General features: G+C 44.2%; 1 protein-coding gene across 12 annotated transcripts in view; it reads right to left on the minus strand.

The window, feature by feature from the left end:
* Positions 1-1,943: 1,943 nt before the first annotated feature.
* Positions 1,944-20,644, minus strand: part of ASCC1 (activating signal cointegrator 1 complex subunit 1) — a 94,317-nt gene continuing 75,616 nt past the window's right edge. For all 12 annotated transcript variants that reach the window (XR_012905606.1, XM_075934994.1, XM_075934993.1 and 9 more), the window contains one exon: positions 1,944-2,999. Coding sequence is in view for 11 of the 12 variants with exons in the window: in XM_075934994.1 (XP_075791109.1) it covers positions 2,883-2,999 (117 nt within the window). In the remaining variant the exon portion in view is untranslated. The remainder of the gene's footprint in view (positions 3,000-20,644) is intronic.

A 20,644-nucleotide genomic window follows, 5' to 3' on the forward strand; every position in this document is an offset into this window, starting at 1 on the left:
AGCAGCGCGTCTCCTGCCAAGGAGCCCGGCACCTGGGTGCCGTAGGGAAAGTGCCTGCGGCAGCGCCCACCCTCAGAGCAGCGGCAAGAGGCGGCCCCGACCCTCTGCGCCGGGAGAACCGGGTTCGCCGGTTCCCGCGTAGGGGGCTAGCGCTCGTTGGAAGGCGGATAGCGAGGTTGGGAGCCAGGGGGAAATGGGGGTTTTCAGGGAATTTTTAAAGTAAACTTTTTTTTACAGATGAATCTCTGCTGGGAGGCGAAGGATACTGGCAGCCTGGAGCTTTAAAAAACTATTGTCCGGGGCAGTGATTTTCTCCCCTTTTCAGTTGCATACCCTTAATCATTTAAATGGAAGTACAGCCATTTGGAAACCTTGGACATGGCATGCAGGCCACCATGGCACTGTAGCAATTCCCATTTGGGACAGAACATCCCCTTCAACAGTAGGGTCCGGGTTAGGCACTGTTGGAGCTTAGCTAGGGCCAAGATTCTGCAATGAGCTTTATGCAACCCCCCCTCCCAAGCTTCCACCCAAAGCTCCACTGAAATCAAGGGGGGTTGTAGCTCTCTGTAGAAATAAGGCCTACTTGTGCCAAGTGCTGTTAAATGCACAAAGGAATCAATGGGAAAATATTTTCTTCAATTTAATTTATGGTAGTGGTAGGTGTTTTTTGTCACAATAGTAGTTGCAACATTCAGACAAACATTAGTTTCAAGATGACACCCTCCCTTTAAAATGTTACATTCTTAGAATGGCTACTGGAAATTAGAATTTTTTCCACGAGAGAGGACTAGTAGATGATGTTTACATTCAAAATAAAGATGAGCTAAAAATCCTGGAGGCACAAAACATGTTGATCACAGAGGACCAGATTCAGTTTTCAAACAAAAGCTTTGACTTTCAGTCCTAGAAATTAACCATACTAAAGACAATATGCAGAAGAGGAAACAGACTAGCATTCTTTTAACTCTTCCTGGGAGGAAAACTGAAACAGAACTGAAGGACCCATACAGACACTGTTTTGTGCTACTTCAGCCGTCAATGCCCTTTCCACCGTTGTGCTCACTCACGTCATAACAGTATTTGTGCACAAAGGGCCGTGTCTTGCTACTCTTGCTCAAGGGAAGTAGTAGCTCCCTGTGCACAAGTCCCATTGGTTTCAATGGGATTATGTATGGATTCAGAAACTCAAGTTTTAGCCAAGGAGGCAGAATCTAATCCAACATAATCAAAACCAGCTATAACAATAATGACCTCAATGAGGAAAAACAGACAAAAAAAATCAATATTAAAAAGGGCAACACTAGTTGGAAAGGTAATTTTATTGCTAAGTCTCTAAGAGGTAATTGCTTACAAAGAGGAACAAAAATAGTACTCAGTGTCCTTTTAGAGCCTGAATATTTAGTCTGAAGTGTGTTGCTAAGTGCATAAACAGCTTCTTGGTTACAGATCTTAAAAATAAAACATGCTAAGTTTCTTTTATCTTTCTACCATAAAATAAAATAAAATCCAGGTCTGTACTTTTGGATGGATGACTAATAGCGTGACCTTGAGATATGTTCCTTGAGAGGCACTGAAAGCTGAAATGAACAGGAGTTGAGAGCTCTCAGTATCTCACAGGATTATGTCTCAAGTACGCATCCATATATTTTATGAGCTAAGAAGCATTCAAGGTGGTTTTGGAGGAGGCTCATGGGAGGATGTGTGTGTACTGGCACTGGGCAATATAGGAAGAGAGCTGGAGAAAAAACACATGTACAGGAAAGTTTCAGACTAAGATGAATATTCAAAATATGATTTTCTGAGCAAAAGGAATGTTTTCAATATAAAATTTAAAAAGGATCATCAGTTTTTTAGCTTATCTAGTGAAAAAAGACAGACTGAATTTGGAAAGATATGATTCCTAGCTAACATGAAATAAAAATTAATACAAGTGCAAAAAGTTTACAAAAATAATTTATGATACAGCTTTATTAATGCAACAAAAGTTAAACACTGGTTTTTAAAATAATTTATTTGGTGATTAACATCAATAATGTTACTGAACTACTTCCAGTTTGGGCACCAAGTAATGACTTACCTTAACACTGTTCTCTTAAGGTCTGTGGAGCCCTTCTGGATTTTAAATATTTTGAGATTTAGTTGCCCATTTAAAAAGTAAATACTCAAGATTTGGTGCAATACCCAGAAAGCTGGGTATGTCTCCTCCACTGGTATACAACAAGCAAGTTAGTGACATATAGACAGGGACGTGCAACATTCTGGTTCATATAAAGACTGATCCAAAGTCCATTGATTTAACAGGAGTCTTTTCACTGGCTTCATTGGGCTTTGAACTAAGGAAGTAAACAACATGGAGACATATCTTCTGCTCCATTACAAACAAAACTGAGAAAAGAGGTTGAGACACAAATATTTGCCAGAGAGAAAGAGACTATATGGAGAAATAAATGTTATTTTTGTAAACTTGTAAGACTGCATCAAACATCTAAAACAAGAAATAAACTGTGTATATAATGTTAGCTGACAATGACAGTTTATCTTATAGATGACAGCTTGTTTCTAAACCAAAGAAACCTGTACATTAAAAGTATTAAGAGATGAAAAGGCTGTGTGAGGTGGAAGAGACCAGAGCTTTTCAAGAGGATAGATAGACGGGGTATTTGTAGGAAGGATACAGGAGAGATCCATCATCTGTCGTGGATTGTGCATGTTTTTTTGAAGAAGCAACACGGTGTCCCAGTCTTTGTAGAATCCTTATAAGAGATCTCTTTTCATATTTGATCAGGCTTCAAATTTAATGTTACCCCTTTAATCAAGATCAAATGTATTCTGCCATTCTGGGCACCCAACAGATCTTTTGGAGCAGCCAAGTTATTATTTCAGGAGAAAGTGAGCTGCCCAGATGTAGCATAGTAACCAGAACTGTCTGTGGAAAATCTCTGAGAAAGGTGGACTGAATTCAGCTGCAGTTCTCCAAAACAGAAGTTCTCAAAGATCTGAAAGAGAGGTGTTAGAACCCATTAATAATGTTCACACAAAATAAACTGAGGCATGTTTGCAGACCTGGCTATAAAAATCTACCCTGGAAAGTCTCAGAGGGGTAGCTGTGTTAGTCTGTAACTGTAAAAACAACAAGCAGTCCTGTGGCACCTTAAGTGTCTCTGACATTTAGCTCTACTTCTGTATTTATTTTGCATTTAGTAGAATGAGTCTTCAGAAAAATTATTTTTGTAATAGAAAATTAGATTAGTCTTTGTTGATGATGCCAGATGACATTTAGGAAACTGAATTCCTGTAGTACAGGGCTACTCAACATGCGGTCTGTGGGCCACATGCAGCCAGCGGCTTGTATGTTTGTGGCCCACAGGGCAGTTTGGGATTACGCAGGGCTAAACACGTGGCCTACAAGTGGGATCCTTTGAACATGGCCTCTACTGGGAACATGCTTCACAACAGTGAGAAGTCTCCCAGGTGGGAGGAGCACTGAAAGATGCAAGCAGACAGGCTGGCTGGAACAGACTGGGTATAGGGTGTCAGCATTTCTAACCCCCAGGCAGGAGGTGCGGGGAGCGCCAGGGCATTGTGGGAAGTGCTTTGTATTCATGCCTGTCAGTGTGAAAGAAGCTATTTGCATGTATATGCAACAACACAAAAGCTGTGTCTACACTGGTATGAATTTCCGGAACTGCTTAAAACGGAATACTATTCCGTTTTCAGTTTTTCTGGAAAAGGAGCGTCTACATTGGCAGGCTGCTTTTCTGGAAAAGCGTCTGCGGCCAATATAGAAGCGCTTTTCTGGAAAAGAGCCCCAATCGCCATTTTCGCAATCGGGGCTTTTTTCCGGAAAAGACTACTGGGCTGTCTACACTGGCCCTTTTCCGGAACAGTGTTCCGGAATAAGTACTTATGCCCGAGCGGGAGCAGAATAGTTCTTCCGGAATAGCGGCTGATTTTGTACAGTAGAGCATCGTTGCTTTTCCGGAAATTCAAGGGCCAGTGTAGACAGCTTGCAGCTTATTCCGGAAAAGCGGCTGATTTTCCAGAATAAGTGGCCCAGCGTAGACACAGCCTAAAGTTGCGGCCCTTGGCATGTACTGTGAGTATCATCGTGGCCCCTGGGGCTTCCAAAGTTGAGTAGCCCTGCTGTAGTACATACAGCACAGTGGGACTGCAAGCCTTCCCCACCCTACCGCATCCACTTGACTTAGCCCTGAACTAGATGGACCACACCATTAAATATGAGATATTAGTTCAGTCTTAAGGCCTATTCCAATCCATAGCAGAAAACATCATCAAAGAAGGCCAGTCTGGGCTAACTACAATTGATTTGACAATGTTAACAGAAAACTGGATTGAGACCAGATTATTCATGAGTCAGTCCTCAGAAGACAATGGTTGTGGCCAGGTTGGTCCAAAATCAGATTTGCACACAAGGGCTTTTTATCCTAACATTAACCCCCAAGCCACTGAGTCCTTCTTTATTCAAAGACTTTTAAGAGGAAAGGGGGCAAAAAGCCAAAGCACAATCCATAAGGGAGCCACTCCAGTAATTAACGCCATTTATAAGCCACACACAAAAATGACATCAGAATTCATTATAGGAAAGTTCAAGCAATAGTGCTTGGAAATGCATCATGCTGAAGCATAAAGTGCTTTTCCCATCCATTAAGATGCAGGAAATTACTCTACCTTAAAATACCATTGATGCCTTCAGAAAGCTTTCCAATAAAAATACTACTTTCAAACTCAGTTTAATGTTCCAGTGCAGAGGGTCCTCAAGGTCCTGAATGGTAAAGTCTTCCCACCACAAGGAAATAAGCCCTCATTCTATCTTTCCTACTAAATTTTATATTAGTCTCTGTAAACATTGGCTTAAAACAGTCACACACAGCTCTTTCTGCCATTATGGAATTTGTGAATATTAATGGCCAGAAAAAGACTAAGTTCATTAAACTGCCCTTCTAGAGTCAATGATACATTGATTTTTCCATATATAATCATCTTAAACATAAGATCTACTTAGCAGCTATGAGGATGCACTTTCCCCTTTCCAAAATGCATTTAAGTCTCCCCAGTACTGATTTATACAATTTACTACTGCTGACTTTGACAAATTGGTTTGACATTGCAAATACCCCTTTCTCTAAAGAAACAGTACTGGAAGTGCTCATGGGATAATTCTTGATTTTATTTTCAAGTGAATTTAATATTGTTGTAATCTGCCTGATTAATAGCTTTGGAAATGGAAATTCCCTATTTATCCACAGGCAAACTGGTGAAGAAAGCTTCCTCCCTCCCCTCAATCCTACAGCAGCAGGGAGTGCTCCAGTAGTGGGCTCGATGCATCCACACCAGCAGTAGGAGGGTAGTTCAATCATCATGGCTAATACAACCATCTGCATGAAAGTACCAGTTTGCACACCTGTTCACTAGGAACTGGGCTCAGACCAGCAGTTTATTTCATAGTCATGTAACTTTGTTTATTCTCACTACTAGCATAGGTTAGATTCAAAACAGTGGCCAACATGACAAAGGCTGTGTCCCATTTCCAATCAGCCAATTCATGGCCATCTTAAGATCTGCCCATGAGCTTTTTTTTTTAAATAAGCAACTACTGAAACATTTTATCTCCATTTATTAACTATTATTTTCGAATCTAGCATATATCTAACCAAAACCCACTGCAAGCTTACTTCTAACAGCACTTTAGTGGTACAATTGCCAACTTCATCATTCATACTCCTATTAAGTTAGAGAAACTGGCTGTAAATCACCTAAAGATAGTTTACAAGAATGTACTTGGCACTGACATAGGCCAACTGCCCTGGTTTATTTCCTGGCAGGAAGCTCTCCCACAGTAGTGGTCATTGCATTCTTGTAAACATGCGTAAGGAAGGAGGCAGATTGTACTTCTGACCCAGAAAGTCAAGTCAGTATGAGGTGATGGACTATAGGACATAGCTACACACTCTTTTTTTTCTGATAAATTCTGCCCACTCCTCACTGCCCAATCCATTTGTATTGGAGAGCTTCTTTTCCATGCAGTGTATTAGCCAAGTCTTCCTCCAATTAATACTAGGAGTTTCACTCCTGCGATGCTTCCAGTAACCTTGAATGAGAAGTCACTCCCAAGCCCCAATTTTCCAAGTGCTAAATAATCTTCCTGTCTGGATCCTTGGGCAAGCATTCAGCTCTTTCATTTATTATTCCACCTCAGTGGAGGAATTCGTTGTGTTCTATTTCTGAGTCTCAGGAGAAACACTTTTCCTGTTCTTAATTTGTGTAATCTCCTCCTTTTGTGTTGTGCAGATTTTTTGAGGACTGGGTGGATATAGTTCACCTAGCAGCAATTTAATTGAAATGCAGCTGTAACTCTAGCAGAGCACACACCATTTAAAATGAGATATTTTAATAAAGTATCTAAATAGTATGAGGTAGGAAAGATGAGAAATGACTAAGAAAGCCCAAATCGCATGCTAAACAATTATAAAGATTAATATACTCCCAGGAGCTTCCAAAATTCACATTAGAGCACCGAGGACCAGAGTCTCATTGACAAACACTGATGAAAGTAAAATGGTTTCTTCTCTCTCTCTTTTTTCTTCTTCTTCTTCTTTTTGGCTTTGATTGCTCTGACTATTTGAAGAATATTTTTTATTACATCTCCAGATCAGGCTTAGTGCCAATTGGCCTGACATCCACCAACCATGAGAAAATTTTAAAACTCTCAATTCTGTCAAGATATTCATGTAGTTTACTCCTCCCCCCACAGGCCCATATAATCCTCTTTCTTGGAAGACCCTATCTTCCCCAGAGATAACAATGCTGAAATTCCTGAGTTTCAGGCCAGCTCTACATTAAAACACCTTTCAGAAATACACCTGTACCAATGTTGCTACATCACTGTGAGATCTCCTATGTAGCTGCTTCATGCTGATAGGAGAGAGCTCTCCCATTAACATAACTAAACACCTCCCAATGATTATTGGAAGCTTTGTTAGCAGAAGAGCATTTCACACCAACGTAACACTGTCCACACTGGTGCTTCTGTTGGTGTAACTTAAGTCACTCAGGGGGACTTTTTTCCCCTCATACTCCTGAGTATGAAAGTTACACTCACAAAAGTGCTAGTGTAGACAGCCTTAGTAATAAAGTTGTACATTCTGAAAATACACATGCTTCAAGGTCAACCACAGGACATAGCACATTAATATTCAGGGGTCGACAAATTATGGAAAACCCTACTCGCCAGACAAAAAATGGACTCGCCACCCTCCCCCACAAAAAGTGTTTTTTTCATGGCATAAATTCCTAATAAGAATAAGAATAGTAATTACTAATAAGTTATTAATAAATATCACCCAAGTTATTAATAAATATCTTATAAACCTCTACCTTTTCTCTCTGCTGCCATGTCTCCTCCTCTTGCTCCATCAGCTCCCCTGGTGCCTGCTGCCCCCCAACCCCTCACCCTCCTCTGCTGTCCTGACTCCTGCCCTTCTCACTGCCCTCAGCCTTACTGAGATCTGGCCCCCTCCGCCAGCCTCTCTCTCCCCCCTGTGCCCACTCCTCCAGGAGCCCCACTGTGATCATGTGAGCTACCCCTCCTCATCCCCTCTCCTAAAACTTCCCTCTACACCTGCCCTTCCTCTCTCCTCTGGTGCTGGTCCCTCCCCTGCAGGTGTCTACCCTTCTGCTCCACCTCCAGAATCCCCTGGCACCTGCACCCTCCTGATGCCTTCCCCTTCCCTCACTGCCCCTGTCCCCTTTGCCTTCTTTTTCCCTGATGCCCACCCCCTCACCACTCTCTGCCCCCGGTTTCCCTCATGCCTCTGTGCCCTCACAGATGCCTTGCTCCATCCCTGCCTTCCTTATGCCCACCCCTTCTTTCAAGCCTTCTCCCAGCACCTCCCCTTCCCCCTCTAGCCCCCAGTGCCCTTACTCTCTCCTCTCCCAGCATCACCCTGTCCTCCCACCCACTGACACCTCCCCTCCTGCCCTTTTCCTCATTGTCTGCACTTGGCCCCCTGGCATTTGTCTCTCCTGCACCCCTGTCCCCTGGTGCCTTCTTTCTTCGTCTTCTCCTGACCTCCCCTCCTCTCCCCGCAGCACAAGCCCCTTCCCCAGATTTTTCCCCTCCTCTCCCCTTCCCACAGCTCAGCCCAGCCCAGCCCTTTCCCCTCCCCAGGGGCCAGCTCTAGGTTTTTTGCCGCCCCAAGCAAAACATTTTTTGCCACCCCCCCTTTGTTGTTGTCTTTTACACGTTTGCATTTTGCAATGCGGTTTTGTTTGTTTTCTTTTTTGTCCCAGCATTTTAGCCCTATAAATAGCAAATAGCATTTTCATTTTTTTTTCCATAAAGGGAAAGGCGCTTCAAGTGAACTCCCCCTTTCACTTGCTGCTGGGTCACAGCAGCCTTTTCCCTGCCCTGTCCAGCCCTTCCCTATGGGCATGCACCCTTCACTCCTGACCCACAGGGGGAGCAGGGTGCAGGGACAGCACAGAGCCAGAGGGGTGCAGGGAAGAATGGGGGAGTACGGGGTGGCACGGGGAACGGGAGGCACAGAGCCAGAGGGATGCAGGGATCGGGGGTAGCAGGGTGTGGTGGAGGCACGGAGAATGGGATGCGGGGAATAGGAGGGGCAGAGGGATCGGGGTCTAGGGGCAGTGCAGGGAATGGGCAGCACAGAGCTGGGGGGGCAGGGATCAGGGGGAGCAGGATGAGGGGTGAAGGGCGGCGCAGAGCCAAAGGGTCGCACGGAAGAGGGAGAGCAGGGAGTCCGGGGTGCAGGGGAGGCATGGGGAAATGGGCAGCGTGGAGACAATGGGGGGCTGGGGCCATACCAGGACTGGAGCAGGTGGGGCGGGCCCTGGCTGTGCCACGCGCTGCAGCCAGCTCCCAGGGACACGCGGCCACAGCCCTTTAAAGTCAGCAGGGCCAGGTCACGCCAGTATCCTGGCGTCTCGCCCCGCCCTCTCGCACCGGAGCTGCATTTGTCAAGCCCTGTTAATATCAACCCTGGAACTTTCCCTTGCAACAAACCACGTTGCCATCTTTGTCCACATATTTACTCTGGTGACACCACCACTGGACCTAACCATGTCAGTTATATGATCAAGAACACATATTCCTGTTCATCCAGAATTATAATTTATGCCATCATATGCCAACAGTGTCCTTCTGATATATATATTGGACAGACTTCTCAGACACTTCGCCAAAGAATTAATGCCCACAAATCAGACATCTTCACGAGGAAAAACCAGTTGCTTCTCATTTCAACCTACCTGGACATAGTCTTAATGATCTTACTACATGTATCTTACTTCAAAGAGAATTCAACACCAGATTACAGAGGGAAACTTCAGAACTTTCTTTCATACTTAAATTTGACACTTTAGGAATGGGCCTTAACAAAGATGCTAATTACCTTAACCATTACAAAGATAGCTTCCCACTTACCACCCCTGATTAGCCATTCATTGACTCAAATAGCTATTCTCTCCCTTCCTCCCCCTCACCTCCTGTACGAAATCTGATTTGTCAGTTTAATAATGTGTTCACTTTTGTCATTGTATTCCTTTGGTATATATGGTCATGCCAATTCTCTTCCAGAATATGATCTGAGGAAGTGGGTCTGGCCCACAAACCATCTTGTTAGTCTTTAAAGTGCTACATAGTTTTTCCTTTTGTTAGGGCAACCACAGTCATTTTGCCTTCCTTTATTCTAAGGCTTCTATACTTTTGCTTACACTTCCTCACTCCCTTGGAGTTCTAGTGACAGAAGTCATCAGAGTCCACAAATACTGACCATTGCCACTTGTCTAGTTCTCTCAGGATCATCCCTTTTTTAAAGTAGCTCTTCTGGGAATCTGAAAGGCCTACAACTGTCCAGTTTTATGGACTCAGGGTCATTCCTGGTGTCCTGATGTTCTGTACCACAGAGGTGGCAATGCTAATTATGAATTAAAAAAACAAGAGAGCAATTAGAGGGCTCTGAAAATGTTGTAACTTTGTTCAACCAAGAAATTCTAAAAATCTCAAATGTAATTAGGAAAGGGGCCTTTCAGACTTAGAGCTTGATCATCCACTTAAGTCCCCAAAATATTAAAATAGGATTTCCTGGTTAAAATATAAGCTATTCAGGGATCTCTGCTACCAGAAACAGTTTGACCACAGCTTGTGAGTGTGTCTTTCGGTAAGCACCAAGGCAGAGCTGAAAAAGAAAGTTTCCTTTTGGCTTTCTTACCCTTGAGAAAACTTGCTAGAGCACAACAAGTGAAATATTTTCTGTAACATGCTTTAGCCATCTATTCAATGGGCCTGGAAAATGATGTGTAGACAATGCATGGGAAATGTGTCCAAACCACATTCTCTTCCCACTCACTTAGTTTTCATTCACACACCTTAATAAGAGACTGGGGAAAAAATAATCAGAGATCAATAAGTAGTAGCCAGCAGTAGAGATCAACACAGTTACCCAAAAGGTGAGCCATTTAACTGGAATGGGGTATGAGAAAGAGAATGTCTTGCTGCCTTAAGAATAAACAAGACTTTTTTTTATTACTGCAAACGAAGATGGATGCAGAGGTTCGTTCACACAGTCAACACCATACTTACCTTTGCACTTCTTGGATTACACACACAAAGTATGTGGAGTGAATCTACTCATTAGCGCAAGTGCCTTCTACCTTCACTCTAAGAAAATTGACTTGCAGCTGGAGAATGTGTTATATACTTTTCAAACTGGGTCCCAGAGTATCCTCAAGCATACAAATGCAGGCAGAGGTAGGTGATGTCACCAAAACCACAATCACAACTGATAAGCACAGTCTGGATACCTATATAAAGGTCAGAACCTTCCAAAAGAGACCCCCTGAAAGGAATATACTAAACAGAGGAAGCCATCAAGGGAAGTGAGGTGACACATTTCTCCCTTGACTTTTAATTCAGCAGTCAGGAAGATATATTGTGCTGGGCCAAATCTGTGAGGTGTTTAATTACAGTGTTGCAAATTCTGTATGTTGTGACCTCCTCTCCCTGAGGGAGGCACACAACACCAATGAAGAAGGAAGTCCCCAGATTTCCTTACACATACTTAAGAGTGGTGAGGATCGCACAACACCACCAAATTTGGGAGAATGCAAGAGCTATTATTTAGTTGTTTCCCATAAGAAAAACTAGCCAAAAGGGGGACGACAATATACATAGCCATGTCTACCCTTCAGCCAACAGAACATTGCCTATATCATCCTGCCTTTGTAAAAGAGGTTATGTCTTAAAGGCACAGACTACTAGGCACTTACCAAGGGCCCAGAGTTCCTCAGAAGGTTATTAAAAAAAAAAATCTCACTTCTACATTTTTCTCCATAACACAGAGTATGCAGTGTAATTTATTTTGAGCCAAGGAGACTTGGGCCCAGTCTTCCCAGGGAATTTTGGTCCAACTTAACGCATTAGGCTGATTTTCTAACAATGAGTCTACATGACTTAAAGGGCCATTAAAGTTGGTTTCTGTACTCCCACTTTCATGAGGAATGACCACTAAATTTGATCTTGCATGGTTGACTTTTTGGTACTGCAGACACAGCACTGTGAAAGTCAATGTTCTTGGCATCCAGGAAGTGTCTCATAGTCCCCTGTGACGACTGATCTGACCAGGACCTGCAACTCTTCTGCTCTCCAGGTGAACAGGTAAAGACCTGGCAAAATTTGAATTTCATTTCCTTTGTGGCCGACATGGCAAGCAGACAGCACACTGAGCTGCACACCTGACCATGAGTTCAAATTTCATGAGCTCCTTGAGTTCCTAGTTTACAGATGAGAACTGACATGGAGCATGCAGGAGATAATAGAATCATAGAAACATAGAGCTGGAAGAGACCTCAGAAGGTCATCAAATCCAGCCCCCTGCCCTAGGCAGGACCAATCCCAACTAAATCAACCCAGCCAGGGCTTTGTCAAGCCGAGACTTAAAAATCTCTAGGGATGGAGACTCCACTACTTCCCTAGGAAACCCATTCCAATGCTTCACCGCTCTCCTAGTGAAATAGTTTTTCCTAATATCCAACTTGGACCTCTCCCACAGCAACTTGAGACCATTGCTCCTTGTTCTGCCATCTGTCACTACTGAGAACAGCCCTTCTCCAGCCTCCTTGGAACCACCCTTCAGGAAGCTGAAGGCTGCTATCAAATCCCCCCTCAGTCTTCACTTCTGTAGATCCTGGACCTCATTCCCGTGTCAGGAGAGGAATCTGTTCTCGCAGAACTGCGAACCAGAAAAAGAAACACAGATATATCTATGCCAAGATTGGAAGGGGCAAGGAGGAGATCCTGCGGGGGATGAAGGAGAGAGAGAAGATACCTTAGTCAGTCCTTTGATGCCTCCCAAGACACTCAGGCACCCTCAGGCAGCAGCGTGGAGGACAGTATAGTCGAGGAGGAAAAGGAGAATGGTCAGCAGACAGCAGGACAACTGAGGTCACTGAGAGCCAATAACTTTGGAGACAATCCCCTCCTCCTAGGATGTCTCTCAGTCAGGCACTGATACCAAAGAGGGCACTTCTGGTGAGTTTACATTTTTTATCTTGCTAAAAGTGGGATAAGGCAATCAGGTGTGATCTGTGGCAGCCAGTGTACCTACACAGCAGGGGGTCCCCAGAACAGCTTGTTAACCTATCTGGAGACTAAGCAGGAATCCTCACTGCACATACCTATAAAGCTCTCAGGGTATGTCTACACTACAAAGTTAATTCGAACTAACAGACGTTAGTTCGAATTAACTTTGATAGGCGCTACACAGGCAAACCGCTAGTTCGAAATTAATTCGAACTAGGTAAACCTCATTCTACGAGGACTAACGCCTAGTTCAAATTAAGTAGTTCGAATTAAGGGCTGTGTAGCCACTTAATTCAAACTAGTGGGAGGCTAGCCCTCCCCAGCTTGCCCTGGTGGCCACTCTGGGCACCACCAGGGAAAATCTTCTGCCCCCCCTCCCGGCCCCGGAGCCCTTAAAGGGGCACGGGCTGGCTACGGTGCCCATGCCAGGTGCAAGCCTGACAGCACCCAGCCAGCAGACCCTGCACCTGGCACAGCTCAAGCCGGCCACCCACTGCCACCCAGCCCTCCGCCTCTTCCCGGGACCAGGCTGGTGGCTCCCGGGAGCCTGCCCAGGTCCGCAAGAAGCGGGCGCCCGCCTGGTCTAGTGCAGAGATCGTGGACCTCATTCATGACCTCCGCACTAGGCACAGGAAAGTGGCCGTCTAGGGCAGGATAGGTGCCAGCCTGGCCACCCAGGAGCAGGTTGGCATGAAAATCAAGGTGGTCCACTGAGACCCCCGACCCTGAGCCCTGAGCTTAGAACAGCCGTACTGGGTCAGACCAAAGGTCCATCTAGCCCAGTAGCCTGTCTGCCAACAGCGGCCAACACTAGGTACCCTGGAGGGGATGGACTGAAGACAATGACCAAGCCATTTGTCTCGTGCCATCCATCTCCAGCCTTCCACAAACAGAGGCCAGGGACACCATTCCTACCCCCTGGCTAATACCACTCCATGGACCCAACCTCCATGACTTGATCTCACTTCTCTTTAAACTCTGTTCTAGTTCTAGCCTTCACAGCCTCCTGCAGCAAGGAGTTCCACAGGTTGACTATTTGCTTTGTGAAGAAGAACTTTCTGTTGTTAGTTTGAAGCCTGCTACCCATTCATTTCATTTGGTGTCCTCTAGTCCTTCTATTATGGGAACTAATGAAGAACTTTTCTTTATGCACCCTCTCCACACCACTCATGCTTTTATAGACCTCTATCATATCCCCCCTCAGTCTCCTTTTTTCTAAGCTGAAAAGTCCCAGTCTCTTTAGCCTCTCTTCATATGGGACCTGTTCCAAACCCTTCATCATTTTAGTTGCCCTCCCCTCTCCCACCCTCTCTCTTCCCCTCTCCCACCTTCTTTTCCCAATCTCCCCGAGTTTTGTTCAATAAAGAGAGTTTCTATTTTTGAACACACGTGTCCTTTATTTTGTACATCAGGAAGGGGGGCTAGGGAGGGGTAAGTGGAAGGAGGTGAGGGAGGAATGGGGTACGAGCCCCCGATGGGGAGAACTGGGCTGGCTCTGCGGGCTCCTCGGGGAGGAAACTCTCCTGAAGCCCCTTGATTGACCCCCCTCCGGATGGCAGCCTGCGGCAAGTGCAGCCGGGCTGATGGCTGAGTGTTATGATGTGCCGAGTGTGGGCACTCAGGGCACTCCAAGCCAGGACTGCTTTGCAAGCGGGGAACCCCTGAGAACTGTCTGTCCGGGGTGGGGGTCGGGTCCCTTTAAGCACAGCCCTCGGCTAGCCTGAGGCAGCAGCTCCACGCTCTAAGTCCTAATCTGATGCCCTGATGGCACTGCTTCCGGCCATCCTTAACCTCAGTTCAGGGTCCACTCAGTGTGGACATGCTAGTTTGAATTAGCAAAATGCTAATTCGAACTAGTTTTTAAGTCTAGATGCGCTAATTCGAATTAGCTTAGTTCGAATTAACTAATTCGAACTAAGTTAGTTCGAATTAGTGCTGTAGTGTAGACATACCCTCATAGAGGAACTCTTTAATCCTTCTCACATGGTTTCTGAGGAGGCCTGCCTTATTCTGTCCTCCACAGTAGGACACCTTTCCATGCCAAGCCAGCAGTAAATGGACTGGTGTAAGTGCAGCACAAATCATTGCAGGGTAAGATCCAGGTTTCTAGCCACATTCAGTCAGCATCTGCTCCCTATCAGGAGACTGCCATGTGAGATAACAATCTGGATGAAGCAGTGGAAGCTATTAGCTGATGCCTCTGCAGTAAACCTCCATTTGCTCATCTCCAATGAAGATGGCTTGACTCCCCCTGCCCGCTTCCCATCCACATGCCCCCACAGCAAGGGATAGTTGCACTCTCCTGGAAAATGGGAGGAGGGGGGAAACAAACAAACAAGCTCCATATGAGCCCCTGACCTGCTGCCACAACAAGACCCCTTCACCCTCTCCCACCCGCAGGCTTGTACCCCAACCTGTCCCTTACCCATGCTTACCTCCAAACCGAGTCCAGCTGCTCCCCTAAGAACTCTGAGATGTACCTGCTGCAAAGGGATTGCCTAAAAGCGTAACTGTGGCCTTGCACATAACACATCCCTGTTGTCTTTGACAGACCTTCATTTTGTTCCAACAGATTAGGCTTTACACTCTACAGACAAGAAGTGTGTAAGTGAATGGATGAATATGCTGCTGGAGGAGATGCACACAGAGCATCAGGAAAGGAGGGGAACGGGAAATGAAGCACCAGAAGAAAGCACTGGCATCCATGGCAGATGTGATGGACTGCATGGTGGCACTCCAGGGCTCCTTCCTGGACAAACACCCCCTCTAGCTCTTACGAACAAACATTCCCTCTTCACTGAGTTCCATAGCCTTCTCTCTGAGGGGCCCTAGAATATGGGGGTGGGTAGGGGTGCCAAGGGAAGCCTCACACTCAATCCCCAGGGATGTGTCGCATACCAAAAGGCTGTCCTCACAATTGTGACTGTGTGCACGCACGCACGTAGACACACAAAGATCCCGCCCTGGACTACTGTTCTGCCACTGCTCTGTTTTCCCTTAATAAAAAGACATGATTTGTGAACAGTCTCTTAACTGCTTGTATTGCAGGGGTGGGGTGGAGGATTACAAGCAAGTACACTGAATGCAAGGGCACCCTGTTGAGTGCAACATGCACGACTCTTAATACTGTCCATTCATAAAACTAATTATCAAAGCATCTCTGATTAGTGCCACCCCTCGCTGTGCTCTCCTTACTGTCCTGGTACCTGGCTGCTAAAAATCCCTGACTAGGCATTGTGCCTTGGCATTCCACCCGAACAGACATATTTCCACCTTACTCTCACAAATATTATGGAGCACACAGCAGGCTGTCACCACAATGGGAATGTTGCTTTCACTGAGGTCTAACCTGCTAAGCACAAAGCACAAAAAGCATATTCTACCACCATTTGGCACCTGCTCAGCTTATAGTTGAACTGCTTCTGGCTACAGTCCAGGCTACCCATGTACAGCTTCATGAGTCATGGAAACAAGGGGTAAACTGGGTCTCCAAGGATCACTATTGGCATTTCAACTTCTTTGATTGTAACTTTCCAGTTGGGGAAAAAAGTTCCAGCGAGTAGCCGGCCCAACAGGCAGGAATTCCTAAAGATGCATGCATCATGCACCTTTTCTGATCATCCAACGTTGATGTAGGTGAAACTGTCCTTGTGATCCACCAGTCTCTGGAGCACCATTGGAAGTACCTCTTGTGGTTTATGTACTCCTTTGCAAGGTAGTCAGGTGCCAAGACAGGGTTGTGCATTCCGTCTATCACCACACCACAGTTAGGGAAACCCATTGCAGCAAACTGCTTCACTATGTCCTCCATGTTTCCCAGAGTCACTACTCTCCATAGCAGAAGGGCATTGATTGCCTTGGCTACTTGGATCACAACAGCATCCATGGACGATTTCCCCTCTCCAAATTGATTCCCAACTGACCAATCGCTGTCTGGCATTGCAAGCTTCTACAGAGCTATTGCCTCTTGCTTCTCCACTGTTAGAGCATATCTCATTCTGGTATTCTTGCACTCCGGGGAGGGCATAAGCAATGTGCAAAGTTCCATGAAAGCAGACTGACACATGCAAAAGTTTTACAGCCACTACTGATCATCACATAGCTGCATTACAATGCAGTCCCATCAGTCTATGCTTGTCTGTGTCCAGAAGATTGAATGCCAATGACATTTGCAATTCGCTCAACTCAAGTGCTTTACAGAAGAGAATGTTCATGGCCTCCTGAGGTTCTTTCTTGTTCTGGCAGACATACTCCAGCATTAGGCGCACTAAGGCTAACATCAGCATCATAAAGCTTTGATGCTGAACAAGATCCATGATGGAGTCCATGATCATGTTGCTATAGCATCTGCACAGATAACCCAGCAAGAGAAAAAAAGTCACGAATATACTGTTGCCATTGCATGGGAGGAAGGAGGAAACAAATGGATAATGGACAGCTGACAACATATAACCAGAACCACCTGCTGCTCAATTTTGGTCCCCATGTGCCCTGGATGCAAAGGAGGTAGCTATTCCAGAATGCAAAGGACACGCTACTTCAAACTACGTTGAATACTTGTACAAAGTGCGGACATGCACCTTCAACTTTATAAAATCAGGTGCTAAAAAGAACAACCTTAATAAATTCAACCTTCTCTCATAGGGTAAACATGGCCTTGGAATCAAAATGACTCATTTTTATAGTCCGGGTACCTCTCATTTTAGAAGTTTCTGTTGAGAGTTTAAAAATAAACTATTCCTGTCTAGAGGTTAATTCCCCTCTACTATGTACAGATTACACTGTAGAGTCTCTCAGGCATGCCAGTAGTCATTTTATAATCATAAAGCTGGAACATCAAAGTATTTGTTTTGGTAACTACATACACAATTAAACATTACAAGTGTAAGCAAAAATGTTATGACAAACTTCAGTTCAAACTAGGCATGTAAGCGACTAGCCAAGTAGCTGACAGAATAAGCCTAGGCTTATCAGGTAGACAGGTCACTACTCGACTAGAAATTCCATCGACTACTCAATTAGCTGATTAAATGTAATTTAACATCCTTTGTTCAAACCTCAACAGTATCTTTTTTAAAGAGATTAAAGTGAAGCAGGCTATCAAAATAGATACATTTTTGTCTGTGTTTTTTCAAAACATAATTCCTTACTGTAAAAATAAACTCAAGCAAAATACATTTTACAATTAAGTATAACTATATTCACATTACTTTTCAGTGTCTTATCTTAGGCATTTGTAAAGTACTCATCACTATACTACTTATGTCCTGTGGTTTCCTCTAGACAACCTTTCCAATATAACTTGGTACCTCTGTTTTCAAGCCTTGGAACAACAGTGGTAAATCATAGCTAAACCACATAAAGACAGCAGCAAAGCACTTCAGCTCCATTTATTCCAAGTGGGAATGCCAGCACAAACTTGTACCTTTAAATAATCTATCAGAAGTGCAACAAGCATACGAAACATTAATGGATTTGGCTGAAAAGACAATGGGCAGCAGAAGGACAAAAGACAAGAGAAGGGAAGGAAGCAATGGTGTTTGAAACTTCCTTCATGTAATCTTTCAGGATTGCACTTTCAGCTGCTTGGCCTGGATTTTGCTGCTATTGTCAGGATTACTTATAAATCTGAAAGCTTTGCTTTGCCTCAAATGGCATAGCCAAAATGACAGAGAGTCCAAGCAGTTTTCCTAAGAGTCTCAATACTCAAAATGCCAAAAGAAGCAACTTACTGCAGTTTATTGCAATTAAAAACTACCACCAAAGAGCTGCATTACCACTGAATAAAATGTGTGCACGTGCATGCACACAGAGTTTGCAGGGAGCTTAGTCCGCTGCAAACTCCAGCCATGTTAATACTGTTTTAGGATAGGGCTATTGTAGATTAACCACACAAATCTGTCCCTGGCGAGTTGGCACTGCAGTGTAGCTGAGTCATATTACGTCATTAGCCTGTGACTGATTAACATAAAAAATTAGCTACCTTTTCATGGCTATGATAGGCCCAATTGTTTCAATCTGAAGCAAGTACCCAAAAAAGCAATTTCATATTTTTAAAAGCAGGTGAGAAAAGGGTAGCGACAAGCATTGAAAACCCCCTCAAATGCTTACCATTGTAGATGGTAGGATAATACAGCAATCTCTTTTCTCTCCAGGATTTAGGTACTGTACATTTGTTGATACTGCTTAGAGAAATATAAGTGTACAATGTGCTTGGATGATTTTGCACTATCCCTGATGATGTGCTTCTCTTACAAAAATGAATTTCTGAAATGTAGCATGCAGTTAGCAACTCAGCACCTTGTACACATAAGGTACAATGCTGGGAATCAGTAGACGGAAATGTCAGGCAATGCAGATGTTGCTTATGTTAGGATATCAAATCCAGCCACGGGGGGGAAGGTTATAGATAGAAAGGGTCAGCTACTTTGCAGTCACCAACTGCCCCAAATACATCCTCTACTTAGTTGGTCCTCATCAGAAGCTTCATACACTTATATGAAAGAATCATTGAAAACCAAAGTAGAATTAAAAAGACGAGTAGTATGGCATTAACAGGTATGATACTGAAAGGCAGCACATCAGACATTCACCTGCATGTTAATCTGCCCACCTGCTCACATACCACTAGGCAGCAGAATTTGGTGATGGAAGTTCACCATCCTCAAAAGCATTGGAGGCAGAGGGCAGAGTTTGTTACCGATTCCAGATCTCACCAAGGCACCTGGCTGGTCAGTGCAGAAGGTTCAAAATTCCATATTAATTTTCAGAGAAGCTGGGAGAATAGAAATTCTGTTCAGAATTGTATCCATACTATGGCTTCCCCTCTCTGGGAGCATCTCAAGTGTTAGTGAGATACAGGAGCCCAGTGACATGAGGCAGCCTTTAAAACTAGAACATTCTAAATTTAGATGGAGGAGAAATTCTCGTCTCTCTGAAAAGTAACAGTAGGTTAGGGAGGGATTTCCCTTAAAAAAAAAAACAACGCATTAGCCAGCCCTGTAAACTTTAGAGGTAATTCAGTAGTATTTCTGAAAATGAATATAACCCACCCAAAATCTGAACTAACAGCAGAAAGCAACCTATTCATTCATTTTCAATCCACCCATAGCGGTTTCAAAATTTACTTCAGGACAGAGATGGACACAAAAGGATGGATGGCTTCCTAGAGAGAAAGGGTGTTCTTCAAGCTAATCAAAATAGAGATATCAAAAGGCACTTCATGGGGGTCTTTGGACAAGTCAAAGCCTCTGCATACTTCAGCTTATCAGTCTGCAAAATGAAGATCATGCTACCTGTCTCATAAGGGTACTATATAAAATAATTAATGTTTGTATAGTGTTTTCATAGATTTTGATGGAATATGCTATAGAAGAGCAAAGTATCATCACGATTCAACACTCTGAGAATGTGGCTAAACCAGAAGTCCCATATCAATATAGACTAGAGAAGATAAGGCACTTAGCTAAGTACCTTGTCTCCCCACCAATCAAACAGTAATTCAGCAAATGTGTTAAGGATACATTATTTCCCCTGATGAAACTGATATGCTACAAAGGAAGAGCAGAAGAACTAGCAGATCAAAGTGATTGATGGCGAAATCACTCAGACAAAAAGGATTTATAAAAATGGAGGAGAATCTCAGACTTCATGAACGTGTGCAGCAAACCGCTCTGACCCCAGCACAGCTTCTCAAAGTGCCTACCTTGCACTTTGCTATCTGTCCTGAATCCTGATTTGCATCACTCACCATTTTCCACCTGGAATACCTAGATTTGCCAATGCTTTTTAGTTCTGTGCCATCCCCCTGCAATTCCTAGCAAAGGTTTATCTAGAGAAGAATTCCCCAACAGAGGTAAATTTGGAGCAGATGCCCCTTGAAGACTATGCTGAGAGAAAACCAAATTTCAATTTACTCCTCTAGAAGTTAAGAATTCCGTCAGAGCATGGAAGATACCAACTTGCAATGAAACACATATAACCTGGCAATACGTCAAATTCTGGGAAGTTTGTTCAATTAAT

This window comes from Pelodiscus sinensis, chromosome 8 (genome assembly GCF_049634645.1).
Source record: "Pelodiscus sinensis isolate JC-2024 chromosome 8, ASM4963464v1, whole genome shotgun sequence".
In the NCBI taxonomy this organism is placed as follows: domain Eukaryota; kingdom Metazoa; phylum Chordata; order Testudines; family Trionychidae; genus Pelodiscus; species Pelodiscus sinensis.